The 24201-nt window shown below is 36.5% G+C and overlaps 1 protein-coding gene across 1 annotated transcript in view; it reads right to left on the bottom strand.

Annotated features, from left to right (window-relative positions):
* STXBP4 (syntaxin binding protein 4) overlaps positions 1-24201 on the bottom strand; it is a 120713-nt gene that overhangs the window by 69329 nt on the left and 27183 nt on the right. Inside the window, exons 9-12 of the mRNA XM_070394070.1 lie at positions 21544-21640; positions 20190-20281; positions 15420-15509; positions 11691-11756 (exon numbers count right to left, since the gene is read on the bottom strand). Coding sequence (XP_070250171.1) covers positions 11691-11756; positions 15420-15509; positions 20190-20281; positions 21544-21640 — 345 coding nt within the window. The remainder of the gene's footprint in view (positions 1-11690; positions 11757-15419; positions 15510-20189; positions 20282-21543; positions 21641-24201) is intronic.

The raw sequence follows: 24201 nt of genomic DNA, 5'->3' as shown, positions 1-24201 counted from the left end.
TGGTCTAGGTCCCATTACAGCTTGTGAAAAAGATTAGGGTTTACTACAGGAAGAGGGCTGTTGAAGGAAAAGGGTTTTAAAGCAAGTTATATCTAGTTTCCTTAACTTACGTATAGGTTTTAGTAAAATATGTATCAGAGTCTTCTCAATGGATGATTTCAAAGTAATTTGGAGATATTCATAAACGAACCTGCAACTCATCCCTTAAGCATGGACACACTTGGGGGAGAAAATTAATCCACAGAACTTTACACAGACCTTTGGAATGTGCTTTCTCCTTTCCCCTGCACACATCAGGCCCACGACTCCACCTCCTCGTTAACCAGTTACTAAGCACTGTGCAGTCTTCATTTATGATATATTTGCAGCCAACCCTTAACTTCCATTCTTACCTCCACATTACTGATTCATGTCTTTACCAGCTCACACGTAGATACTATGAAAATCATATAAGTGATCCCCGCCCCCGTCTACTGTGCTCGTCACTCTACTGTACTCTACACACTTCTGAAGCACCAATTCTCCTGAAATATTGCTCAATCCCATCTCAGGTAACAAGCCTAAGTACATGGGACATGACAAAATGGTACATGACAAATACTTCCTCCATTTCCATACTTCAAGGTTCTCCACTACTTGTTCCAAACCAGTCTCTGCAGTCTTTGCATATTCAACCCTCTTATATGACTTGTACATCCAAATGCACTAACTTACAATTTCCCCAGATTAAACTCTCCTACCTCCACAATGCTTCCAAGCACATTATTCTTTCCACTAGGTACACACTTTCCTCTTTTTCTTTATCCAATTCTCACCTATCCTTCAAAACCTACTTCATTTTACCTTCTCTAATCTTTCCAGACCACTTCAGCTTACAACGATTTCCCCCTCCTTTTATCTTTTATAATATCTGTGGTCTATTAATAATCACATTCTACTTAGTATCTTCTACTGCTATCTTGAACTGTCATTAAAATATAAATATTTTACTACCTAATTTTCTAAAATGAAAGTGTCTTACCTACCCAAGTTAGAATGCAGGCTGAGAGTTAAAACCCTACATAAAATGAACACGCGCTCCACTTAATATAAATATGAGATATAACTGAGTTGACATCAATGAAAATGACTATTTTATTTTTCATGGACTACAATAACTGCCCTAGAGAACTTTATTAGGTACAAAGCTTTCATAGGAAAGTTCTCTCTAAAAGGTTTATGGGAATATTAATAGAACTGTATTTCATTTAAATAATTGTAATAACAATCATAATGCATGCTATGAATAACACCACATAATAATAAAGCAAATTATTTCACTAAATTCCTTTTATATATGTAAATTCAACAAAAATCCTTTTGTAGTATTTATCAAGCAAATGAGATTATGGCAAACCAATGAAAGGGAAAAAATACCAAAGTTGAAAACAGGTAGTTACACTTTATCGTGTTTAACAATTTTATTTCTTGTTTTCTCTTTAGATTAAAAATTTTAAAGATTTAAAAATTATGGACACCAGTATATATTTCCCTAAAATTTACATTTTTCCATCATAATTTAATAGAGTATATGCTCAAAGAATTATATAATCTTGAAGGTCCTTTCCAACCCCGCCCATATTTCTGATTCAGTAATTCATGTGGTGGCACTTAATTTATGTGTAAAAATGATAGATATTTGCAAGTCCAAGAAACAAAGATTATCTTTAGTTTGTATGAAAAAGTAAAGTGCCCACTTTGCAAAGGAAGATTTGGTTAAGCTTTTTGGAGGAAAAAGAGGTCAATCAAATTATAATTAGCTCTAATTAACCTTCCCAAGAGCTGTCAACTTCTTCACCTGCAGCTACCTCATTCTGCAAAAGGCACAAAATTGAGTTCTGCTTCTGAACATCAAAGAAATTCAAAGAAACAATTTTCAATCTTGGTTTATAAACAGACGTCCCAAATCAAAGACAGACACACAAGTGCATCTATCTGGTAAATTTTACCACATGATCTTATTCACAATATAAGTATTTATTAGTTAAAACCTACTTTGACAATATATTTAACCCTGTTCATGTATTTTCTAGTTTAGTGAAGGATGACATAAAATAAAAACCTATTTTCTGACTTCTTTAATTCTGGTAAAAAATGTACCAAAAGGGACATCTATATATATAAAATCCTAAGCGACGGTTACAACTGAATGACTGGAATGACCGGTCAACCAGTCACTATGATGCTCACTGTGCACTCCCACAGCCAACCTCCCGTGGCCCCACCCCGCCATAGGCCTTGATCGCCGCCAGGCCAAGGGACCCCACCCATGCAGGAATTTGTGCATTGGGTCTCTAGTTTATTAATGGTATTGGAAATTTCTTTTCATAATCAGTATTTAAACCCTGTTCATAAAAACCTGGTACAGCTCAAAGGCTATTTATAGAATTAATGTGAAGTTTGGGGTTCAAGGCAGAAATTATTCTTTCTATATTAACCTTTAGAGGTTTAATCCAATTTAAATCACAATTTTATCAGATTTTGTTTTGAAGGAACTTGACCAACAGTTCTAAATTTGAATCTAGATATAATAAGACCTACATAATAAAGAAGATTCTTAAATGGATTTGGAAGAAAATAATCAGTGGGAACTGGTAAGCAAATGTTGAAAACCACCACCAAGAGCAAGGAGAAAGAAAAGAGGAAGGTGGGACAAGGCTCAAGGATTTAAATCATATATAAACCTACAATAGTTGGCACTGGCCAAAGAAGAGTTAGATAAAACATTCACTCACCCAATAAATATTTATTGACAACACAACTGGCAAGACCTGATGCCCCAAACAGACCCTAGATTATGTAAGAATTTAATCTATGGTAATGGAGATACCACAAAACAATAAGTGGCTTCGACGACAAACTATTTGGGGAAAAGAAGTGAAAGTGTTGACCTTCATCTCATACCATACACCCAATAAAGTAATTTCTTAGATGGGCTAAGTTGATACAGACATGGAAGGAAAACTAGCTAAAAATGTATCTGAACTATAGCTAAGAATGAACCTTAAGAAAAGTTTGAAAAAAGAAATCACAGAAGATAGATTTGATAACACAAAACACTTCTGTTTAAAAACTTTGAGAAAATTACAAAGGCAATTTGCATATAGATGAAAATATTGATGAAAGATTTGATAGAAACTGCAATAAAGAGATCTGATAAAATGATGTGGGGGCGGGGGGACAGGTACTAGTTAATACAAGATAAGGGAAGAGGAAAAAGCAGGAGAGGTAAGAGGATAAATAAGAGGCATATGGCCAAGATAAATAAGAGGCATATGGCCAAGATTGGCAGGACATCACTAGCAATCATATCAAGAAAGCAACTGTCTTCAATAATGAAGAATTGTGAGGGAATTCACAATTTAATTTGAAACCGTGGTCACACACAATCTTTGGCAACTAACATGGATAACGATGAATCAAAGTATAATATTTTCAAAAAGGGTGATTTATTTATGTAAATACATTAGGTAGGTAGGACTAGAGAAGTCTTGTTTTTAATTCTAAAATAGCTTGTGAATATAAATCATGTAACACAATGTCAGGAGTCCCATATTGAAGTAAGAATACCAAAAGTGTTTCTCACATAGTAAGCTGCCAAGATAAGAATTTTATAGTATCAACTGCCTTATCACTACTTCCTCCTTGGGTAAAATTTACTAGTTTGTCAGCCAAATTAATATATTGCTCTAACACAGAGATGTTTAAAATATGCCCTGAAAGGTGCTCTCTTAGCAACTGCCTAATGCAAGTTTAGAGATTTGTATTTGTTTATTTTTAGTTAAATAAGGAAAATTATAGGGAGCAATGTCTACTTTGGGATATAATCGTGCCTGTGATGACTCACTACCTACCTGGCACTTGGTCTGAAATGCTTTGTAGAAAATGAAGGTTTTGCTCTATTTTTCTTTTTTTCTTACTAGTCGAGAACTCCTTGTAGAGAGTATATCTAGCTTTCCCAGTGCATCCATACAAAATAAGCATTAAATAAATGTTGCTTAAATTCTCTTGCTAGATATGTATGTTAAATCTAACTAAGAATGAACCTTAAAAAAAGTTTAAAAAACAGAAGAAATCACAGAAGGAGATAGATAGCACAAAAACACGTGTGTTTAAAAACTCATCTCCCTTCTAAGTGACTACAGGCACACTTGAAACAATTGATTACAGAATGCTGAATGGGGTCCTGAACAGCCGGAAAATAGTGGCTCATCATACAGAACCCAGAACCCTACCATCAGTTCTAATGAAGCCAACCAATTGCAGAAAATACGGAAATCCAATGAGGTCCCCAGTGGCCCTCTGCAGTGGAAACACAGGAACATTTTACTATAGTAACCTTTTAGAACAGAAGAGACTGACAAATAAAATATATGTGTGTTTTTTCTTTTTTTTCCCCCCTCTAAAGATGAGATTGACATCCTAGGCTATTTACTAAATTGAAATACTACAAAAAGTTCAGATCACTAAAGAAGAAAATGTGGGAACTCATATCTATTCTGAAAATTAGAGACTTTAGTGTTTCTTTAATAAATGCACAAAGAAACACAATCTCTGAAAGTGTAAAATCATGAATATGTCTTTAGTAATCACATGTCATTGCTCTTTTTAGAAACAGTACATTTATTCTGTCCTTACAGTTGCCTTTGTTACTTAATTCATAAACCAAGATAGCTCCCATGCCAGCTGCACCAGCAATAACCAAGTTCATGTTCAACCTCAACTATCCACAGGGAATCCTATGCTGATTGGACCTTAACTTTCTGCCTCAGGACTTTAAGCATTCAACCCAACCTTTGCACAGGTGAGGCCAAATACAACTGGGCTTATTTGAGAAGTTGCCAAATGAACAATTTCCCCTGTTTCTTCAGGGCAAAGACTGGTTCAGACAAGCTAACTATTTTGGCTTTGGACTCTGTTCACCAATTCATTGCTGCCTTAGGTCATAACACGATGCTGAAAGAAACTTTTAAAAAAAACAACTTAAGTGTGAGAGCAGGTTTTAGAAAGTTGTTGATCAAAGGAAGTTGCTAGAAGATGGTCTATGCCTGTTAAAAGCTGTTAAAACTTGAAGAAAAAAATAACAAGAAGTGTAACTTCATGGGAAATTGTGCTTATGATTTTAAACAGTGAAGTTCAGCTATTCTGTAAGGCAAAGAACTCATTAAAAATACTTAGATTTCAGAGAACAGTGCAGCCAATTTTGACAAAACAGTCAGTAAGTATTCTGATAGCCATGCCTGGGTGAAAAAAGGAATGTGCCTTATACTTCAGTGGAAAACATTCCTTACCAGTTTGCTCTTCCATGTTATACTTCTTTCTTCCCTCTCTCTCCCTTCCTTTTTCCAATTCCCCCTTTCTCCCTCTCTTCTTGTTCTTCATTGCTTTTTTTTTGGGGGGGGGGTTACTACACTAAATAAAGGTAAAATAATTTAAAATAGCTAATGTACCTTCAAAAGAGGAGATTATTCTGTTCTTAGGATCAGGCCAGTGTCTCAAAATTGTGCAATTAAAAGTTCACGAGTGAACCAAAGATTTATCAAATTGTGTTCTCTTCTGGCTTTGGAAGGAACTAGTAACCATCACTGTAAAATAAATTGAAAAATCAACCTAGTAATGTTTTCATAATTAGGTTACCCATGTCTTTAAAGGATTTATAAGTATACTAGAGGCCCAGTGCACAAAATTCATGCATGGGAGGGGGATGTCCCTGAGCCCAGCCTGCACCCTCTCCAATCTGGGAACCCTTGGGGAACATCCTTCTTGCAATCCGGGACCACTGGCTCCTAACCGCTCGCCTGCCTGCCTGTCTGATCACTCCTAACCCCTCTGCCTGCCTGCCTGATCACCCCAACCTCTCTGCCTGCCTGCCTGATCGCCCCTATCTGCCTCTGCCTGCATGCCTCATGCCCCTAACTTGCCCCCCTGCCGGCCTGATCGCCCCTACCTTGCCCCCCTGCCAGCCTGATCGACCCTAACTTGCCTCCCTGCTGGCCTGATCGACCCTAACTTGCCTCCCTGCTGGCCTGATCGCCCCTAACTTGCTCCCCTGATGGCCTGATTGCCCCTAACCACCTCTGCCTCAGCCCCCAGTCTAAGCTGCAGTCTGGCCTCCCTCTGCGGGAGGTGACCTGGTGGATCAGGGGAAGGTACCGCCCCCATTACCCCGCTGCTGCTGCCACTGCTGGCCTGAGCCTGGGCCCTTAGCAGCCGCTGTGGCTTTGTCTGGAAGGACGTCCGGAAGGTCATCCAGAAGACCTCTGCTCTAATTAGCACATTACCCTTTTATTAGTATAGATGGTATAATTATTAGTATCGTACTACTTCATGTCAAGATCTTCAAAGGGATACCAAAAATTGGGAAAGAAATTTGCCAAATTTCATACAACTCAAGTTTCTGGTTTTAAAGGTTTTTAATAGAAGAGGTATACACACTCTAATTGTATTTTTTTTTATAGTGATTTTTTTACAGAGAAGAAGGGAGAGGGATAGAGAGTTAGAAACATCGATGAGAGAGAAACATTGATCAGCTGCCTCTTGCACACCCCCTACTGGGGATGTGCCCGAAACCAAGGTACATGCCCTTGACCGGAATCAAACCCGGGACCCTTCAGTCTGCAGGTCGACGCTCCATCCACTGAACCAAACCGGCTAGGGCTCTAATTGTAATTTTTAAAGACTCTTTTGCTCATTGTGAAAAAGTATATTAATCCTTAAAAAAATGGAGAGGTAGTTATTCTCACTAAAGCATAGGAACTCTTTCATTAGCAGTAACGTAACAAGTTTATAATACGTAAGAGAGCAATCAGTAATGCCAACAAACTTCTCCATACACGGTGAGAGTTGGAGAGCTAGTGGGGTGATGGTGCAGTGAGGTCAGAGGCGCTGGAGAATTAGTAGGGAGAGAAGGGGGAGGGGTGGTGAGCGATGAAGTAACTGCCATTAGAGGAGGGTGGGGATGGGGCTAAGATGGCAGATCGAGGAGGCTCTTACATGCCTTGTCATTTACTTGCAGGATTCTGGCTTTCACTCTGAGTGAGATGGAAAGTCCTGGAGAGTTCTACTTCCGTTTTAAAAGGATGTTTCTGGCTGCTGGGATCTGATTAGACTGTGTAGGGCGGGCAGGGTAAAAGCAGGGTGAGCTGGTGGGCAGCGGTAACTACAACCCAGGCAGGAGCTGTGATGGCTGGACCGGGGATGGAAGTGGTGCAAAGTGGCAAAATTCTGCAGTGTTTGTTTATATATACACAAGCATAGGCACACACAGGTACATGTGTGTACTGTATAGATAATACACATAAATAAATACACACACCTAATTTTTTTCTTAACCATTTGAAGGTGTTATAGACACCATGTCTCTTTACCCCTAAACACTTCAGTACAGCAGGATATTCTCTTATATACCACACTGTAATTACCAAATTTAGGAAATCTGACATTGATCCACTGCATTCCAATTTTGTTTGTTGATGCAATTGTATCCTTTACAGCATTTCCCCCATTCCAGTGCAGGATCCAGTCTAGGGTCAGGATTGTATTTAGTGTTCAGAGATGTTTAGCCTCTTTTAATCTGGAACCTAGCCTCTTAACACCTTTCTTCTATTTTTTTATAGCATTGGCATTTCTGAAGAATATAGCTACACACACACACACACACACACACACACACCCCTTTACAAAAATAAAACTGTCCCTCCTTTTAGGTTTGTCTGGCATTTCCTCCTAGCCAGGTCCAGGTCATACATTCTCAGCCATAATGCTACAAGGTGCTGTTTTGTCCTTCTCAAGGTGTCACATTAGAAGTCACACCCGCACTAGGGTTCCCTTTTCTCCACAACATTGCCAACACTTGTCGCAATGAATTTGTATGCATATATGCATAACCAGTGGACAGAACAATGGAGTGGTGAGGGGCTGGGGTGGGGGGAGGACTGCAGCAGGCTGGAGGAGGTTAATGGGGGGAAAAGGTGGAACTATGTAATATGTTCAACAATAAAGAAACAAAAACAAAAAACACACACAAATGAATTAACATTAAAAATAAATAAATATGTTCCATTTTTGCTTCTAAATGAAGAAACAAAAGATGAAAATTAAAAAAAAAGTCACACATGCCCATCTGATATTAAATTTTAACACGTGATGGAGTTGTCTGATTTCACTACTGTGTAGTTACTATTTTCCGCTTACAATTAATAAGCAGTTTCTAGAGAGCAACATTAAAACCGTTAATATGTAAATATTCTGCTCTTCATCAAAATTCCTCCCTTGATTTAGTATCTGATGATTCTAGTCTGATCCAAGTTTTTACTAAAACAGATGCAGAATGCCGATTTCCCAAATCTAACAGCCACTCCGCAGTTACCGGCTAGCACTCAACTGACGATAACAAGCAAAGAGCCCTCCTTTCCTCCAATTAAAATTGTATGGACTCCTGAATTACTTCTTTTTCGATGGTTTGTAATTCATTACTGTACTTAATTATCTTGGTCTCAAGTACTTCCAGATTTGGCCAATGGGAGCCCCTCCAAGCTGGTTCCTTGTGAAATGCTCCCTGCATCGTGAACACTTCCTTATTTTCTGGTATAACATATTCCAGGCTCATCTTGTACTTACCTCCCCTAGACCTGAAATCAGTCATTTCTCCAAGGATCCTGGGTTCCTTTTAGTGGGGACTGGAATCTGGGCACTTGATTATGCTATTGGGATATTTGCTTCTTGGCTCCTTAGTTGACCGAGCTATGAACACACACACACACACACACACACACACACACCCTGCACACAAATATTGTCTACATACACACATATATTCATGTGCACATATACATTCATATACGCACATATACATATATTTTAGAAACGATGCACTCACAACAATACCTCCAATTCTAGTCCATTCCACAAAATTCTTTCTTGACCTCCTTCATTCTATTTTCTATGTCTTTGCTTTTTCATTGAGACTCTGGACTTCAACAACGATCAACCCATGTTCTGAAACCTATAATACATCTTAAAATTGTTTCAGAACTGTTTTGACCATACCCCTAAAACAAACATCCTTAAAATAGTTCAAGATTTGTTTGCAATTCTTTTCCAACTCAATCCTAGCCTGTCAAACATTGAACACAAATACTGGGGTGATTATTATATAGTCTGCAGCCACTTACGTAGCTTGGGGATTCGTTGCCAAAGGTTGGCTTAAATTCCCCTGCGAAAGCATGCATGTGTACTATACAAACCGTGCTTCTATAGCCTTGACATCTGAGTGTCAGCTTGCCCGTGTACTATATTTTGGTTTATACTTTCTTTCCTTTAGTTTCTTGAAAACGTTGCTCTGCTACTGCTTTACATGTTCTGTTGAGAAGGTTGATGCTGGCCTTTGTAAGCTATTTGATCTTTTCACTTGGAGGCACTTTTTTTTGAAAGTCTCATAGTTTTACTTAATGTTCTAGAGCTGATCTTTCCAGGCCCCCAATACCCAATAACATTCAGGCCACCCTTTATGTCTGGAAAGTTTTCTTGGATTATAGTTCTAAATAGTAGTGCTGTCCAGTTGCTTTTATAGATTCAAGAAACTCTATTATTTATTTCATTCTAATTTCCCTGGTTATTTTTCTAGTTTTCCTCCATGCCTTTTCATTTGAATCCTAGTACATTCTTCCTAGGGCAACATATTCCAGGTATAACATATTCCTGGAATATGTAATTTAGTTTTCTTAATTAGTTTTTCTTTAGTTTTCTTTTCTAATATGATTTTGAGTTTTCCTAATTTTTTTTCTTTCCTAAGTTTTATCAACTCTCATTTCATTTCTTCGAAGGTTGTTTTTGTTTTGTTCAATTTCTAGTCTTAGTTTTTAAATTTCTGATTCTTAATGCCAAATGCTTGCTTGAGGATACTTGAGTCTGGAGTGCTGTAGCACAGTTTTGGTTAGCCTTGTGCTTGGAATGTTCTGAAGAGGAACACATTTAATTAGTGGTCTGAGGAACGCTTTACTTCATATTGCCTGATTTTTACCATTGTTTTGTAATCTTGGGGACAGATTTATTTCCCTAGTCCACTTCTTGCATAGAAAGAGTTCCCGGTTCAACAGCACCCTCTTCTGTGCAATTTCCTCTATGGATCATGTTGTGGATGGTTGTGGAGCGGGTGGATGGAGGAGGTCTGACAAGTCTTGTTTTTCTTCATTTATGCCAGATCCTTATTTCTCCCCCTATATATGCCCCTTCTTTTTTAGTTTTCATAAAAGTTTATTTGAGTCAAACTGATGACATTGTTGAGAAGAGAGATCTCTGGAGAATTTCTCTCTCTCTCTCTCTCTCTCTCTCTCTCTCTCTCTCACACACACACACACACACACACACACACACACGTTTTTAAAAGAATCTCTTTACTTTCTGTGTTTCCAGTCCTTCTTTCCCCCCCTTGATTCAAGTTCATACAGTACTGGAGAGGGGTATTCAATGTCCTCCTCTCTCTTCCTTTCCTCATCTCCCAGGAGTACCACCCCTTCTCTGCTTATGATTCTCCCTGAGAAGCCAAGACTCGTGAGGTTGACACTTCAGGTTGCACACACTTTCTCGAGTCCTGAGAACCACGGAGTCGTGGCCTAGCTCAGGATTTTGGCATCGATTGCTCTGTTTTCTCTTTCTGGGGGTGACTATTTGTACTGTGAGTTGCTCTGTTTCCCAGCTCTTTTCTAGCATCTGAAGCCCCACCTGCTCTGCTCTTTGAGTTCCAGGTTCCAGTGGCCAGCGAGCTGCAGAGCTTTGTCTGGTTGTTTAAAGCACATTTTTTCTATGTGCCTGCAGGCTGTGGTGCTCTCTGTCACACAGTCCTATCGAAGGGATGGTCCTGTCTGATTTTATTTACACTAGTGGCTTTATGTTTTCCAGGGGGATGATGTTGGGGAGATTCAAAGCCAGGTGATGCCACTGATCTCTACCAATGTTCTCTTAAATTTCTACTCTGATTATTTTACTTGTTTGTTATCTGTATATCTGTTTTATGATAATGTCATTGTATCTGTTTTGGTGTAAGCTTCCTAAAATTCTTTGAAGAATGATGCAAAGTGCAAATAAATTTTTACTTTTTAAAAAAGATTTTATTGATTGATTTGAGAGAGAGAGAAAAACACTGATTTGTTGTTCCACTTATTTGTGCATTCATTGGTTACTTCTTGTATGTGCCCTGACCAGGGATCAAACCTAAAACCTTGGTGTATCGGAATAATGCTCTAACCAACTAAGCTACCCGGTCAGGGCCTAAATTTTTACCTTTTATTACTAAAAAAAAAAATGTAAAAAATGCTCTGTCTTGCAGGTTATTTAATTTATTGCTTGTCTCTTTTTATCTTTAATAATATGAGGTATGAGTAACAGATGAAAATGGAAAAATATAAGAGAAAGAAAAGAATGGAAAAGCAATGAGAATGATCATTTCAGCCCATGGATATCTGGTTTTGAAAGTAATTTGAGAGAAGTTTGATCATTTTTTTGAGCAGTAGTAACAGTCCTTCAGGACAGGTACAGTCTCTGTTGCTCACATCCATCAACTCTAGGATGTTATACCGCATCACTGCTTTACAACTATACATCATATGTTTACACACACACACAAAACACATATAGACAATCCATGCACTTACTTGTTTCACATTTTGGAGTTCTTCTGTCAATTGTTTCCTTTGTCTTTCTGATTCAAATAATTTTTCCTATATTTAAAAACCACTAAATTAATAACTTGTTATAAATATATGAATGGGTATCATTCTTAGAGCTTTGTTTTAAAATTTATAAATTCCCCAAATAGCCACTGCTACAATTTGAAAATGTAATTCCATCACTTTTCTGGCTACACACACACACACATATACTAGAGGCCCAATGCATGAAATTCATGCAAGAGTAGGCCTTCCTTCCCCTGGCTGTCGGCACCAGCTTCCCTCTGGCACCCGGACCCAGGCTTCCCTTCAACCCAGCTTCATCCAGAAGGATATCCAGTCTAATTAGCATATTACCCTTTTATTATTATAAATACCATATGAAAGTAATTAGTTATTTACAGCAGAATTGTGATGAAAATGTATTTTCTCTTTAGCCGTTTTGTAAAGTCTCAGAATCTGAGGTCCAAAGTCAGTCAAGTTCAAAATATGTAAATATTAACTAAATTTTGGGTAATAACTATCATTGTCAAAGCGCTTCCAAATTGAAGAGCATTATTATAATTCAGAAGTCTCTCTTACTATATTAAAGAGGACATGAAACTGAGTTAAATATCATTTTTCTAATTTAGCTTATTCTTGGAAGATCATCCATAAAAATTAAGATACGACTGGTGTAACCAACATATGAAATGGTAGTTCTTCAAACAGAATATTATGCATGCCATCCAAATATTATCATCTTTGAACTTAAAATTGAGCATATACCTTAAAATGTTCACTTTTAAGTATATCATAAATAAGTCCACATTTTATTGATCAAATCAGATATACTAAGAATAATTTAGGAACCATTTTACTATAAACTTGAACAGGAATTGCTTGGAGATTAAACTGAGTAGTAAATACTCATGGCCACACTGCAATGTCTGTAAGAAATGATCTGCTTGGTGGAGTATTTCAGCTCATCCTCGTCTAAGAGATAAAGTGAAGGTATATGGAGATGAATATACTGTAGCAATCTTATGCATCTGCCACAGACCAGGAGCCAGGAGACTGCTGGCTGCCATGCCTTTATGCTCTGGCAAGTCACCTTCACTCTTTCTGTCCTAGTTTTTTGCATCTGTAAATGGAAAATATAGCTATTTCCATTCAGCTTTGTAAAGCAGTACCAATGTGAACTCTGCAGAAAGGCTTTAAGTTAAATAAAGCCATAGCACTTTAAAAAATCATTCTCACGCCCTGACCGGTTTGGCTCAGTGGATAGAGTGTCGGCCTGCGGACTCAGGGGTCCCAGGTTTGATTCCGGTCAAGGGCATGTACCTTGGTTGCAGGCACATACCCAGTGGGGAGTGTGCAGGAGGCAGCTGATCGATGTTTCTCTCTCATTGATGTTTCTGACTCTCTGTCCCTCTCCCTTCCTCTCTGTAAAAAATCAATTTAAAAAATATGTAAAAAAATCATTCTCACAAAATAAAATTAGACATTAGCATCAAATTATCTTGGTTTCATTTTTGTTTGTACCTTAAATCAGACATAAAGATTAGAGATGTCACAGGATAATGAGAAGCAATGAGAGACTACTCACACACTCTATGAACTTCATTTAACAATGTCTATTTCTTTGTGTGTGTATAATTTAAGTAGAATAACTAAGTACAAACAATATTTTATCACAAATAAAAATATTTATTGCCTAATATACTCTTTTTATATAGCTAAACAAGTGGTTCTCAGCCAATAGATAGGTTTTGAGGTAAAGGAAATTTCACACTAGGATATGTTCAGTTATATTTCATAAAGCTTAAATATGAATTCCAATTTATTGAACAGCTCCTCAGTGGAGCTTGTTTAAATGTTACATAAGTATAGTTTTAAATTCAATTCTAATAATAAGGTTGATAGTCACTGAATGTATCACTAAATTTAGCAATGATAAACATTAAGGGAATGAAGAAGATCTGAGAGCCTCTGGAAATTCTGATGAACCATAAATTTAATGGTTTATGCAGAGACAAACTTTATAAAAATGTTATTTTACCAAGGTAACCAATAGTGGAGATATTTTCCTCAAGGATGTAAAAGAACTATTGTCAATCTATTTTTAAAACTAAATGTATTTTTAAAACTAAATTTATACCAGAAAATGTGGAAAGACAATGGTTTTAAGTTATAATAAAAAAGTATAGAAAATACTTCTTTAGTAATGCTCACATACATTTGGAAGAAACATGAATTGCTAAAGTCTTTTGATAGAGAATTTGGTAACACACATAAAATTTTAATATGTCTGTATCCCTTGAGAAAACAATTTCACTTTCAGTAATTTATTCCATTTGTACTTTTACAACTGCACAATCATGCAAAGATATATCTACAATGCGATTTATGATGGAATTAATTTTAATAATGGAAAACTTAAAATAGCCTAACTATTCATCATTAAGAAACTGGCTAAATAACATAAGACAGAACCATGTGATGATAGGAGAGCCATTAAAAAGAATTTGGCATATCTGTGTACTAGTATATTAACTAGAAAAGTAGCCCAGCACATGTTGATAAAGAGAATAAAGCAGGCAAGTTGTAAAAGAGTGTACCTTGTATTAAATGATTTTGTAAAAGTTAAAAATATATTAATATACTTATATAACATATATTTATATATTTTATGTATAGTTAATATATTTTTATATAGGGCATTCCCCAAAATGTATACATATACCTTTTTGACAGCTCAATTGATAGTCCCTTCTTTTCAGATTTAACCCATTGGAATTAATAATTATTAGTATTCAAAGTGTGTATACTTTTTGGGGATACCTGAACGTACATTCATTTTTTAGAAATACAAATGGCTATCTAGAGGAGTCTACAAAAGGATAAACAAGAAATGTTTAACAATGGCTTCCTCTAGAGATTGAAATTTAGAAATTAAGGTAGCAAGGGAATTTCTTTTTATGAGTTTAATGATTTTGCTTTAATAAAAATTAAATAAATAATAGAGTTTCACTTCTTTAAGGCAATACTTTAAAATAATATTAAAATATAGAGTTATGTTGACTTAATAGTAAATCAAGGAGTTATGTTGCTTTTCCTGAAGATTTAAAAACATTAATGGCTTTCTATAAAAATAAGGATATAATTGAAACTTAATATTCTACTAAACACAGAATGAAAACATATAAAGAAAATCAAAATCTTAATGTATATTTGGGATATATTGTATGGTTTTTCTTTCCTCAAATCATATTGCCTTTATTCCAAATTATGTTAGCATACCAAGGTGTCCCAGAGGCATGCCTAGGAACAGGGGAGAAAATGTATTTCCCAATGAACATCTGAGGACCCAAAATTGTCATGGCATGCTTTGTGGGCTCCTCATCCTTGCCACCAATGTGAGAAAAAATAAAAAGGGTGAGAAGTAGCCAAATCAAAAGTTACAAGTAAAAACCACTGTTCACACTGAATCTTACGTATAAATGAAAAGTGTGTGTGAACTAAAAAATTAACTCTCTAAAGATCAACTGAAGAAATAAATAGCAATTATGACATTAATATTCAATACTGACCAAAATTGATATTAAGCTATTTCATATTAACATTCATTAATTAAAAATAAAACTAAGCCCCAATACTTCAGAATTCAACCCAAGATAATTTCCTTTTTCTTTTTTTCTAGAGAAAATATAAGAAAGCTAAATTGGAGATTACCTTAAGTGCATTCACTTCTTCTAAGGCATCATTTCTTTCACGTTTAAGCCTTTCCACATCATCTGCTTCTAAGGAATCACAGGCAATAAACTGTCAACATTAAAATACAAGAGAAAATTATACGTTACATGCTGATTATGAGAACTAACACAGAAATCCTTTTTGACAAGGCTTAGGAGTCATTTGATCGGGTAAAAGAGAATGTTAACGTAATCTGGGGTAACTTCACCCATTTATACTTAATCTTATATTGTTGTTATAACAGAATTTAGATGATGATCAGATATACACACTCTGTTGTCATCTTTATGATTCTTATTTAACGATATAATTTTCCTTAAAAGTCCAAATTCCAAGAGTGTGTTTATTTTTTTAAAATATATTTTATTGATTTTTTACAGAGAGGAAGGGAGAGGGATAGAGAGTAGAAACTCGATCAGCTGCCTCCTGCACACCCCCTACTGGGGATGTGCCTGCAACCAAGGTACATGCCCTTGACCAGAATGGAACCTGGGACCCTTCAGTCTGCAGGCCGACGCTCTATCCACTGAGCCAAACCAGTTAGGGTTCAAGAGTGTGTTTATAATATTAAAACAACTTCATGAGCTATCAACATAAACTATTCCCTAAAGACATCCACTCCAACCAAGCACAATAACAAGATACTGGGCATTATAAACCAAGATTGTTTATCTAAACCGAGTAAAGTACATTAATTGAGCTTGTGTCTTGCTTTAATTAAACACAATGTAACATAACAGTCAAGTGGCTTAAAAAGATTTCTGCACAGAAACTGTGTATTGAAGATAATATTAATAATTCATGCACAAGTGAATAACAACAACAAAAAATAACAAAGCTGACAATCTCTCTTATAGATAATTGCAAGATAGAAAACAAGGACAATCTTAGAGAAATACAAGACTTGGAAAAATTAACTTTCCTGCCATGTTCCAATAGCCTTTATATGCTAATGAGCATTTTGGACATCCCAAAAGGAAATGTAATTTAATAAATGGTTGCATTTCCTCAAGTTATCTGACCATACTATACCCGCCTCCTCTATTTATTTATTATTCTATATTTAGACTCTTCTTCATCCCCTAGACTATCTACCACCAGTTTCATCCTCTTCTGAGATAACCAACACGATTATAAGATCATTATTTCTAAAATATTACTTTGGTGATGTCTCTGTTCTCCCTAATGGTTCCTGACTGTTAGTAAAGTGCACACTTCTAATTTAATATTTACCCTTTCAGGCCTAACTTCCTTTACTGTCCTGCATGTACTAGATTGTCTTTCTAAAAAGTAGATCATTCTCTGCTTACCATCACATTATACATATATATTTGTTGTTGTTCATGCAGGTACTCTACACTTCTCTGTTTACCTCTTGAGCAGATAAAGTCCTATTTATTATTCAAAACTCACTCAAATGCCAACTGTCATGAATCTTCTCTGAATGTTCAAAGCTCTTTTATTATTATGGCCTTATCACATAAAGCATTTTTAAATGTTCTTCTAAAGAGAAAAAAAATCAACGTAAGAGAGAAACATGGATTGGCTGCCTCCTGCATGCCCCCTACTGGGATCAAGCCCAAAACCTGGGCATGTGCCATGACCTGGAATCGAACCAGTGACCTTTTGTTGCATGGGACTGCACTCAAACAACTGAGCCACACTGGTCAGGGCTCACACAATGCATTTTTTATTTTTATTATTTATTTATCCTCACCAGAGGATATTTTTCCATTAATTTTTTTAGAGAAAGCAGAAGAAAGAGACAGAGAAAGAAACATCAATGTGAGAGAGACACATGGATTGGTTGCCTCGTATATGCCCCCTGATGAGTGCTGGGGATGTGCCCTTGACCGGAATCAAACCTGGACCCTTCAGTCCACAGGCCAACGCTTTATCTACTGCTCCAAACTGGCTAGGGCACAATGCATTTTTAAACAATAATTATTTGTGTACATAAATTTCCTTACACTATACCTTAATTTCTTGAGGGATAGGCTGGAGTTTTACTTGTCTTTTTTTTCCTTCCAATTATAGTTTACATTCAATATTATTTTGTATTAGTTTCATGTGTACAACATAGTGGTTAGAGTCTTATTTATTTTAATAACATGCACCAAAACACCTAACACAATGCCATGCACATTGTACTTGTTCAACACATATTTACTATTTTACAGATGAGTGTAGTGAAGTGGCTATGAAGTATTTACTGCTACACATAGTGAGAATATCATTTATATCATGAGCCAGTATCACATACAGTTCACCTTGGTATTTTCCACTCTATTCTATTTCACTTGTTGAAATGGTGGCTGCAATCCACTAAACTGATTTCGCAAGAAGCTAAATTTTGAAACTTCTACATTAGAGAATTTAGCACATTCTCTCTGTGATTTTAAGATAATCTGTCTATGGTTCTTAATGAATGTGGTAAACCCATTATATTAAGGGGAGCTAGGATGTTCCAAACTTCCCTTTTCTGTGTGTAACTCTGGACCAGCAGCAGGTGTAGCAATATGTAAATTTTTTATATACCAATGATAATTAGAACAACAGTAAGATAATTATATTTTTGGTTCTAAATGCCATATTATTCTCAAACCCAATGTTTTTTGTCAACTAAACAAAAGTAGGACTGACTTATAATGACTCAGCAATTTTTCCTTCCTAAAAGACAGTATCTCAAGAAATCTTGAGTCAGACAAAATGATAAGCAAAAGAAGCTAGTTCCAAAAGAATACACATTGCATGATTCTACTCATGAAGTTCAAGAATAGGCGAAAGTAATCTATACTGATAAAAATCAAATGAGTGGTTTGCTCAATTGTGAAAGTGGGAGCCACGGTGGACTGGAAAGTTCGCACGAAGGAGCCTTTTGAGTGGTGATTACACATAAGACACGAACAGAAATTCATCAAGTTGTACAATTGAGAGTTTTGTACTTTACTGTGTGTCCATTATGCACCAGTAAAAATATTTTAAAGAAATAAATCAAGAAAAAGACAACCCCAAAAATGGACACATGCGAGTAAAGAAAGCAAAAAGTGTCCCTAACAGATGGATCATAAAATCTGATTTTTTTGTATGTGTGTGTGACAAAATAACTGAGGGGGTAACCATAGTGGAATTTCCCCACCTTTACAGACTGTCAGCATCCTAACCACAGATCAATTGATAAACTTCAGACAAGGTATTCTACTGTTGTTTAACTCAAAAAACAATATACTACAAAATAATGAAATAGTTTTTATTTGTTTCTGCTGAGTTGCTTGATAAGCAATGATTTTTATAGTATTTTTTAAAAAATCTTTTTTATTGTTGATAGTATTACAGATATCTCCCATTCCTCCCCCCACCTTTGTTCCCCTCCTCCCAGCCCCTGGCCACCCCCCAGATCTTCATTACCCTATTGCCTATGTCCATGGGCTATGCATATAAATGTATAAGTTCTTTGGTTTATCTCTCCTTGTCTCCCTCTCCCTCCCCCTCCCCCACGCCTCCCTCCCCCACCACACACAATGAGGTATATCAGTCTATTCCATGCCTCCATGCTTTGGGTCTTATTATTGGTCAATTCATTTTGTCCATTAGATTCCACAAATAAGCGAGATCCTGTGGCATTTGTCTTTCTCATATTGGCTTATTTCACTTAGTATAATATTTTCCAGGTCCATCCATGCTGCCCAAAGGATTTTTATAGTATTTTCCAAATTGTAGCACAAACTCATTAGTGAATTGTAAGGCCAAAAATTTAATCAAATGGAACTGAATACTAAATAAGAATGCCTTGATGTAGAAAAGGTAAGTGATGCTTTGAGACGTTTGTTTCAAGTTTACATGTGACTGTACTGAAGTAAAATGCGTTCTTTTTGTGGATATCTGAGGAAAAAAACTGAAAAACCAACATTTAATGGGGATATCTTCCATGTGCTGAAAAGTACAATACAACAAAGGAAATCTTTTTTTTTGCGGGGGGGGGGGGGAAATCTTACAAATTAATACAATGACTATTGTCCAACCTTTGATCTGAAGCTACAAACAGTAAATTGCTGGCCTGCAGAAGACCTTGCACAACTACCATGAGCACTTTGCTTTTGCTGTCAAGGTATCACAGACTGAATACATGCTTATCTGCCCTAAAATCATATTGGTAAGAAGGAAGTAAATTACTAATTTGGAGCATGACTATTTCTTTGCAGCTGCTAGGAAAGCTTTGCATGCTCACACGAAGTACTCTGAATTCCCCACTTCATGTACGTGCCTTTTCTCAGCAAATGTGGGTTCTGTAGCTTTGAGGACTGTCTGGCAGAAAGAAAACAATGGAGGAGATCAAGACAAAATGTTATTTTTGATTTTAAATTAATGTATATTTTGTAAATTTATCCAAGAAGCAAGTATTATTTGTACAACTTAGAAAAAAACAGTGAAGCTCTAGCTGGTTTGACACAGTGGATAGAGCGTCGGCCTGCGGACTAAAGGGTCCTGGGTTAGATTCCTGTCAAGGGCACATGCCCAGGTTGCGGGCTCGATCCCCAGTACGGAGCATGCAGGAGGTAGCCAATCAATGATTCTCTCTCATCATTGATGTTTCTATCTTTCTCTCCCTCTCCTTCCTCTCTGAAATCGATACAAATACTAATATATTTAAAAACAACAACAAAAAACACAATGAAAATGAAAAAAAGCCCACACACGACACGTAACATTGAGGACAAGACAGTCAAGACAGTTCTGTAGATACTCTACCTGCGAGTCTAATATGCTGTACATTTCACGCGCACCAACATTTCCTTTATCCAACTGCAAGCAAAACAAGTTTCGGGCAACCTGGACAAAATCTAAAATGGAACACATTTCAGTAAGAAACTATTTAACCTCATCTAAATATAGCTCATATAGGAAGTTGAAGCTATGTGTTATAACAAGGTTGCCTTAAAATAGTATTAACTGAAGGGACAGATAAATATAAGTTCAAATAAAAAGAAACTAGTTTTAACTTCCTTTAAGTTTGCTGAAGTTAGTACATCAGTTAAGATAATTATAAAGCAAATGTATATCACTGGCATAACTATTCCTCCAATTCTTAAATTATGAGTAGAACCTTTTCTGAAACAGGACAATGTCATGATTTACAGTTTTTCTAGCTGTAATATAATAATAATAATACTATCGGCAGCTACTGTTTACGTAAAGCCTCTCTATGCTAGGCCGGGTGTTTTGCAATTTCACCCTCAGAATTTTACAATGCAGGTTCTCTTATCTTCTCAATTTTCCAGTCTGGGGCCATGACAAGTGAACTGCTAAAATCCCCGAGGCCACTTGACAAATAAGTAGCAGAACAGGATTCCATCTAAGGTCTGACTCAGAGGCACATCCTCCTGATCGTTACCCAGCACTGCCCGATGCTTCTTTAGACGTGGAGCGTGACATATTCATCTACCTACCCTCACAGGTCTTTATTTTGTCTACGACGTCTTTAGTTTCCAAGGATTCTTTTAATGTTCTCCGATTGTTCCTATTTGACAGTATCCTACTCTTATTTCATGAATTCTTTATCTTTGCTTATCTTTTTAAACATGCTAATTATGGTTTATCTGAAGTTTTCTTCCGCTCTTGCAGTATTTCCCTTTTTTGGAATTCCTTTTCTTTTTCTATTTATCTGATACTGCCAACCAGGAATCCTAGCTGAGTTTTTCAGAGTACTGATCGAGGAATTTGAAATAAATGTGGTCTTTTTTTCTCTCTCTTTCTAAAGAGGAACTCAATAAAAATGAGTCACAATGACCCTTTAAGTAATTTTCTGTGATGATATTACAGCGATTTTCAACCTTTTTCATCTCATGGCACACATAAAGTAATTATTAAAATCCTGTGGCACTCCAAAAAATATATTATTTGGCGATCTGACAAAAAAAATAGGTATAATTTTGATTCATTCATACCATCGGCTACTATGTTGGCTGTTGTCATTTTTTAATTTGACAATCTAAGAGAAAAGAGGTCAGGCCCATGACTACATAGTCAGGTATTGCATGTTTTCAAAAATGTTTCCGCACACCGGTTAAAAATTGCTGGATTAACACAATGTACCTAATATTACCTCCAAAAGACACTGTCCCCTGTGGGTCTACTGCCACTTGCTGTCTCAGGGCTTGGTGTTGCTCCTTTGTGGGCTGAATACCAAGATAATTTAGAGCCTGGAAAGAAAAGGACTTGTGTGAGGCAATTTTCAAATCTCCAAAGAATAAAACTTTTCATTAGAACTTTATTTCATAGTCCAGGGAAAAGAATCAATCTCAGGAACAGTGACCAGAATTAGATGTACAAAGAAAGTCTGCTGACTATGGATTAATTTTCTATAAAATAGTAGCTTCCTGATTCTACCACCACCTCAACTGTTCCCCCCTCCCAAGGCTAACACTTTAGCTGATCCTAAATTTATAAGCATAGTCCTAGAACCCAAACCCAAATTCTCTACTGGTTTAAAATATGTGATGTGGCAGGAGAAAAATAGCAAATAAATCCTATGAAACCTAATTTAACATGAATTTCTACAAGTAGCACTCTAAAGCATGGAGATTTTGTTAATATCTTGTAAACTTGAGACCAAAAATAGAGTTGATGAAAATTGGCCTGGCCTGTGTGGCTCAGTGATTGAGCATTGACCTATGGACCAGGAGGTCATGGTTCAATTCTCGGTTAGGGCACATGCCACAGGCCGGGGTTGCGGGCTCGATCCCAGTGTGGAGCATGTAGGAGGATTCTCTCTCATCATTGATGTTTTTATCTCTCCCTCCCTCTCCCTTTCTCTCTGAAATCAATAAAAATACATTTTAAAAAAGTTGATGAAAACTGATTTACATACAAAATATTCTAATTTTAGGCTTGTTTATGAGCAGACTTACATAAATAGGAAACTAAAAAGCTTTCTCTGAAAAGCTTTTCTCTACCTTCTCCTTTTAGCAACCATAGCTGATTAAAAATTCAGAAACTGTTAGTTGTACTCCAATGTCTATTCTCTCCTTGTTCCTTAGTAACAGAACGACAATATTTAGCTAGAAATATTGTCATCCAGCTAAAAGATATCCCTGTTTTTAGCTTGATGAGGCCATGTGACTATGTGCAGGCCAAGGAGATACAAGGAGAAGTGCTGTAAGGACCTTCTGGGGAGTCTTTCAAAGGTAGCAGTAGGCACTTCCTGTCCCCTTTCCTCCTCTCTTTGGCCTTAAATAAAAGAAAACAAAAAGGAAGATGAATGGAAGGGAGGGAAAGAGATTGGTTGGTTGCTGAAATTCAAGTGGTCATTGTGGTTCATGAGCAACCTCAATAAAGATGGGGGAGCAGAAAGACGATAGTTGGGACATGGGACCCCAACACTGTGGAACCTCCAGGCCAGCCCTGGATTATCTTCTTTCAGGTTTCTTTTAGGTGCGAGAGAAGTAAATTTCTAATGGAGACCACTGTTATTTTAGGTTCTCCAGTTATTTATAGCAAATTCTAATCTTAACTAATGCATAGGGCCCCATTGATGCCCTATTGTTGAATTCTGGCAAGAACATATTCTGTGTCAATCATATCAAGACTAAAATATAGGCAAAGTTTAATATTGGCAATAGTCCTTTATAAATTTCTTCCTCCTTTGGAATCTGTTCATTCATTCATCATTTCATTTACCAAATATTTACTTAGTGCTTACTATTTGTCAGGCAAAGGGACACCCAAACAAGATAGAGCTGCTAGTATGATCTTCAGAGTGAGGATAACATGTAAATAACTGTAATTAGTGCAATATCTAATTTAATAGAAGTGTGTACAGGATCTACTATGGCCACAACAAACTGGGTAAATGCACAGGTGGCTGGGCACAGTGAAGGAAGGAGACAGGAGGAAAGAGAACATCTGGAAAGATTCCTTTAAAAGTGATCCTAGGGCTTAGTCTAGCATTATCTGACTACCCTGTCTACAACTTATAAATATTTGCCTTGAATAACATGGAATAATGATTCTTAACTTCTGGTGTTCTTTGCCTCCAGTCATAAAAATATTCCAAATTTTCCAAATAAAAGCAAAGGAAAGAGAATAATACAAAGAACACCTATGTATTTGCTAGCACTAAGTACTCATTAATATTTGTTTGAAATTTATATATATATATTAAATAAATTTATTGGAGTGACCTTGGTTAATAGGGTTATATAGGTTTCAAGTGTACATTTCTATGACATACATGTTTTTATGAAATAAACATTGATGACTTAGTTGAAAGCTTTCTCCATTGTTCTTCAACAGGATACAACTAAGGTTGGTGTATCCTTCCTGTCCATGATTTGATGCCATTAATTCATGCATCCCCTAATAATATATACTCTTATGCAATTGAAATTGTACATGAATAGTACAGTACAAAAGAATAATCTTACCAATATTTTTATTTTACCTCAATGTTATGATTTCATAATTGCTCAATATTGTTTGCAAAACTAGTTCAATTATTTTAACTTGAAATGGTATCCAACTGTATGAATGTTGTAATTTATCACCCATTCCTTGATTGATGGGCTTTTTGAAAAAAAAAAAATTTTTTTATTGATTTCAGGGAGAAAGGGAGAGGAGAAACATCAATGATGAGAATCACTGATCAGCTGCCTACTGGCGATCGAGCCCGCAACCCAGGCATGTGCCCTGACCTGCAATCGAACTGTGACCTCCTGGTTCATAAGTCCATGCTCAACTGCTGAGCCACACCACCTGGTTGATG

The sequence above is a fragment of the Myotis yumanensis genome, unplaced genomic scaffold (assembly GCF_028538775.1).
Source record: "Myotis yumanensis isolate MYYU_CA2020_CCGP unplaced genomic scaffold, mMyoYum1.0.hap1 SCAF_16, whole genome shotgun sequence".
Lineage (NCBI taxonomy): Eukaryota > Metazoa > Chordata > Mammalia > Chiroptera > Vespertilionidae > Myotis > Myotis yumanensis.
Note: the sequence above shows the minus strand (reverse complement) of the source record. Positions and strands in the feature narration are given on the sequence as shown.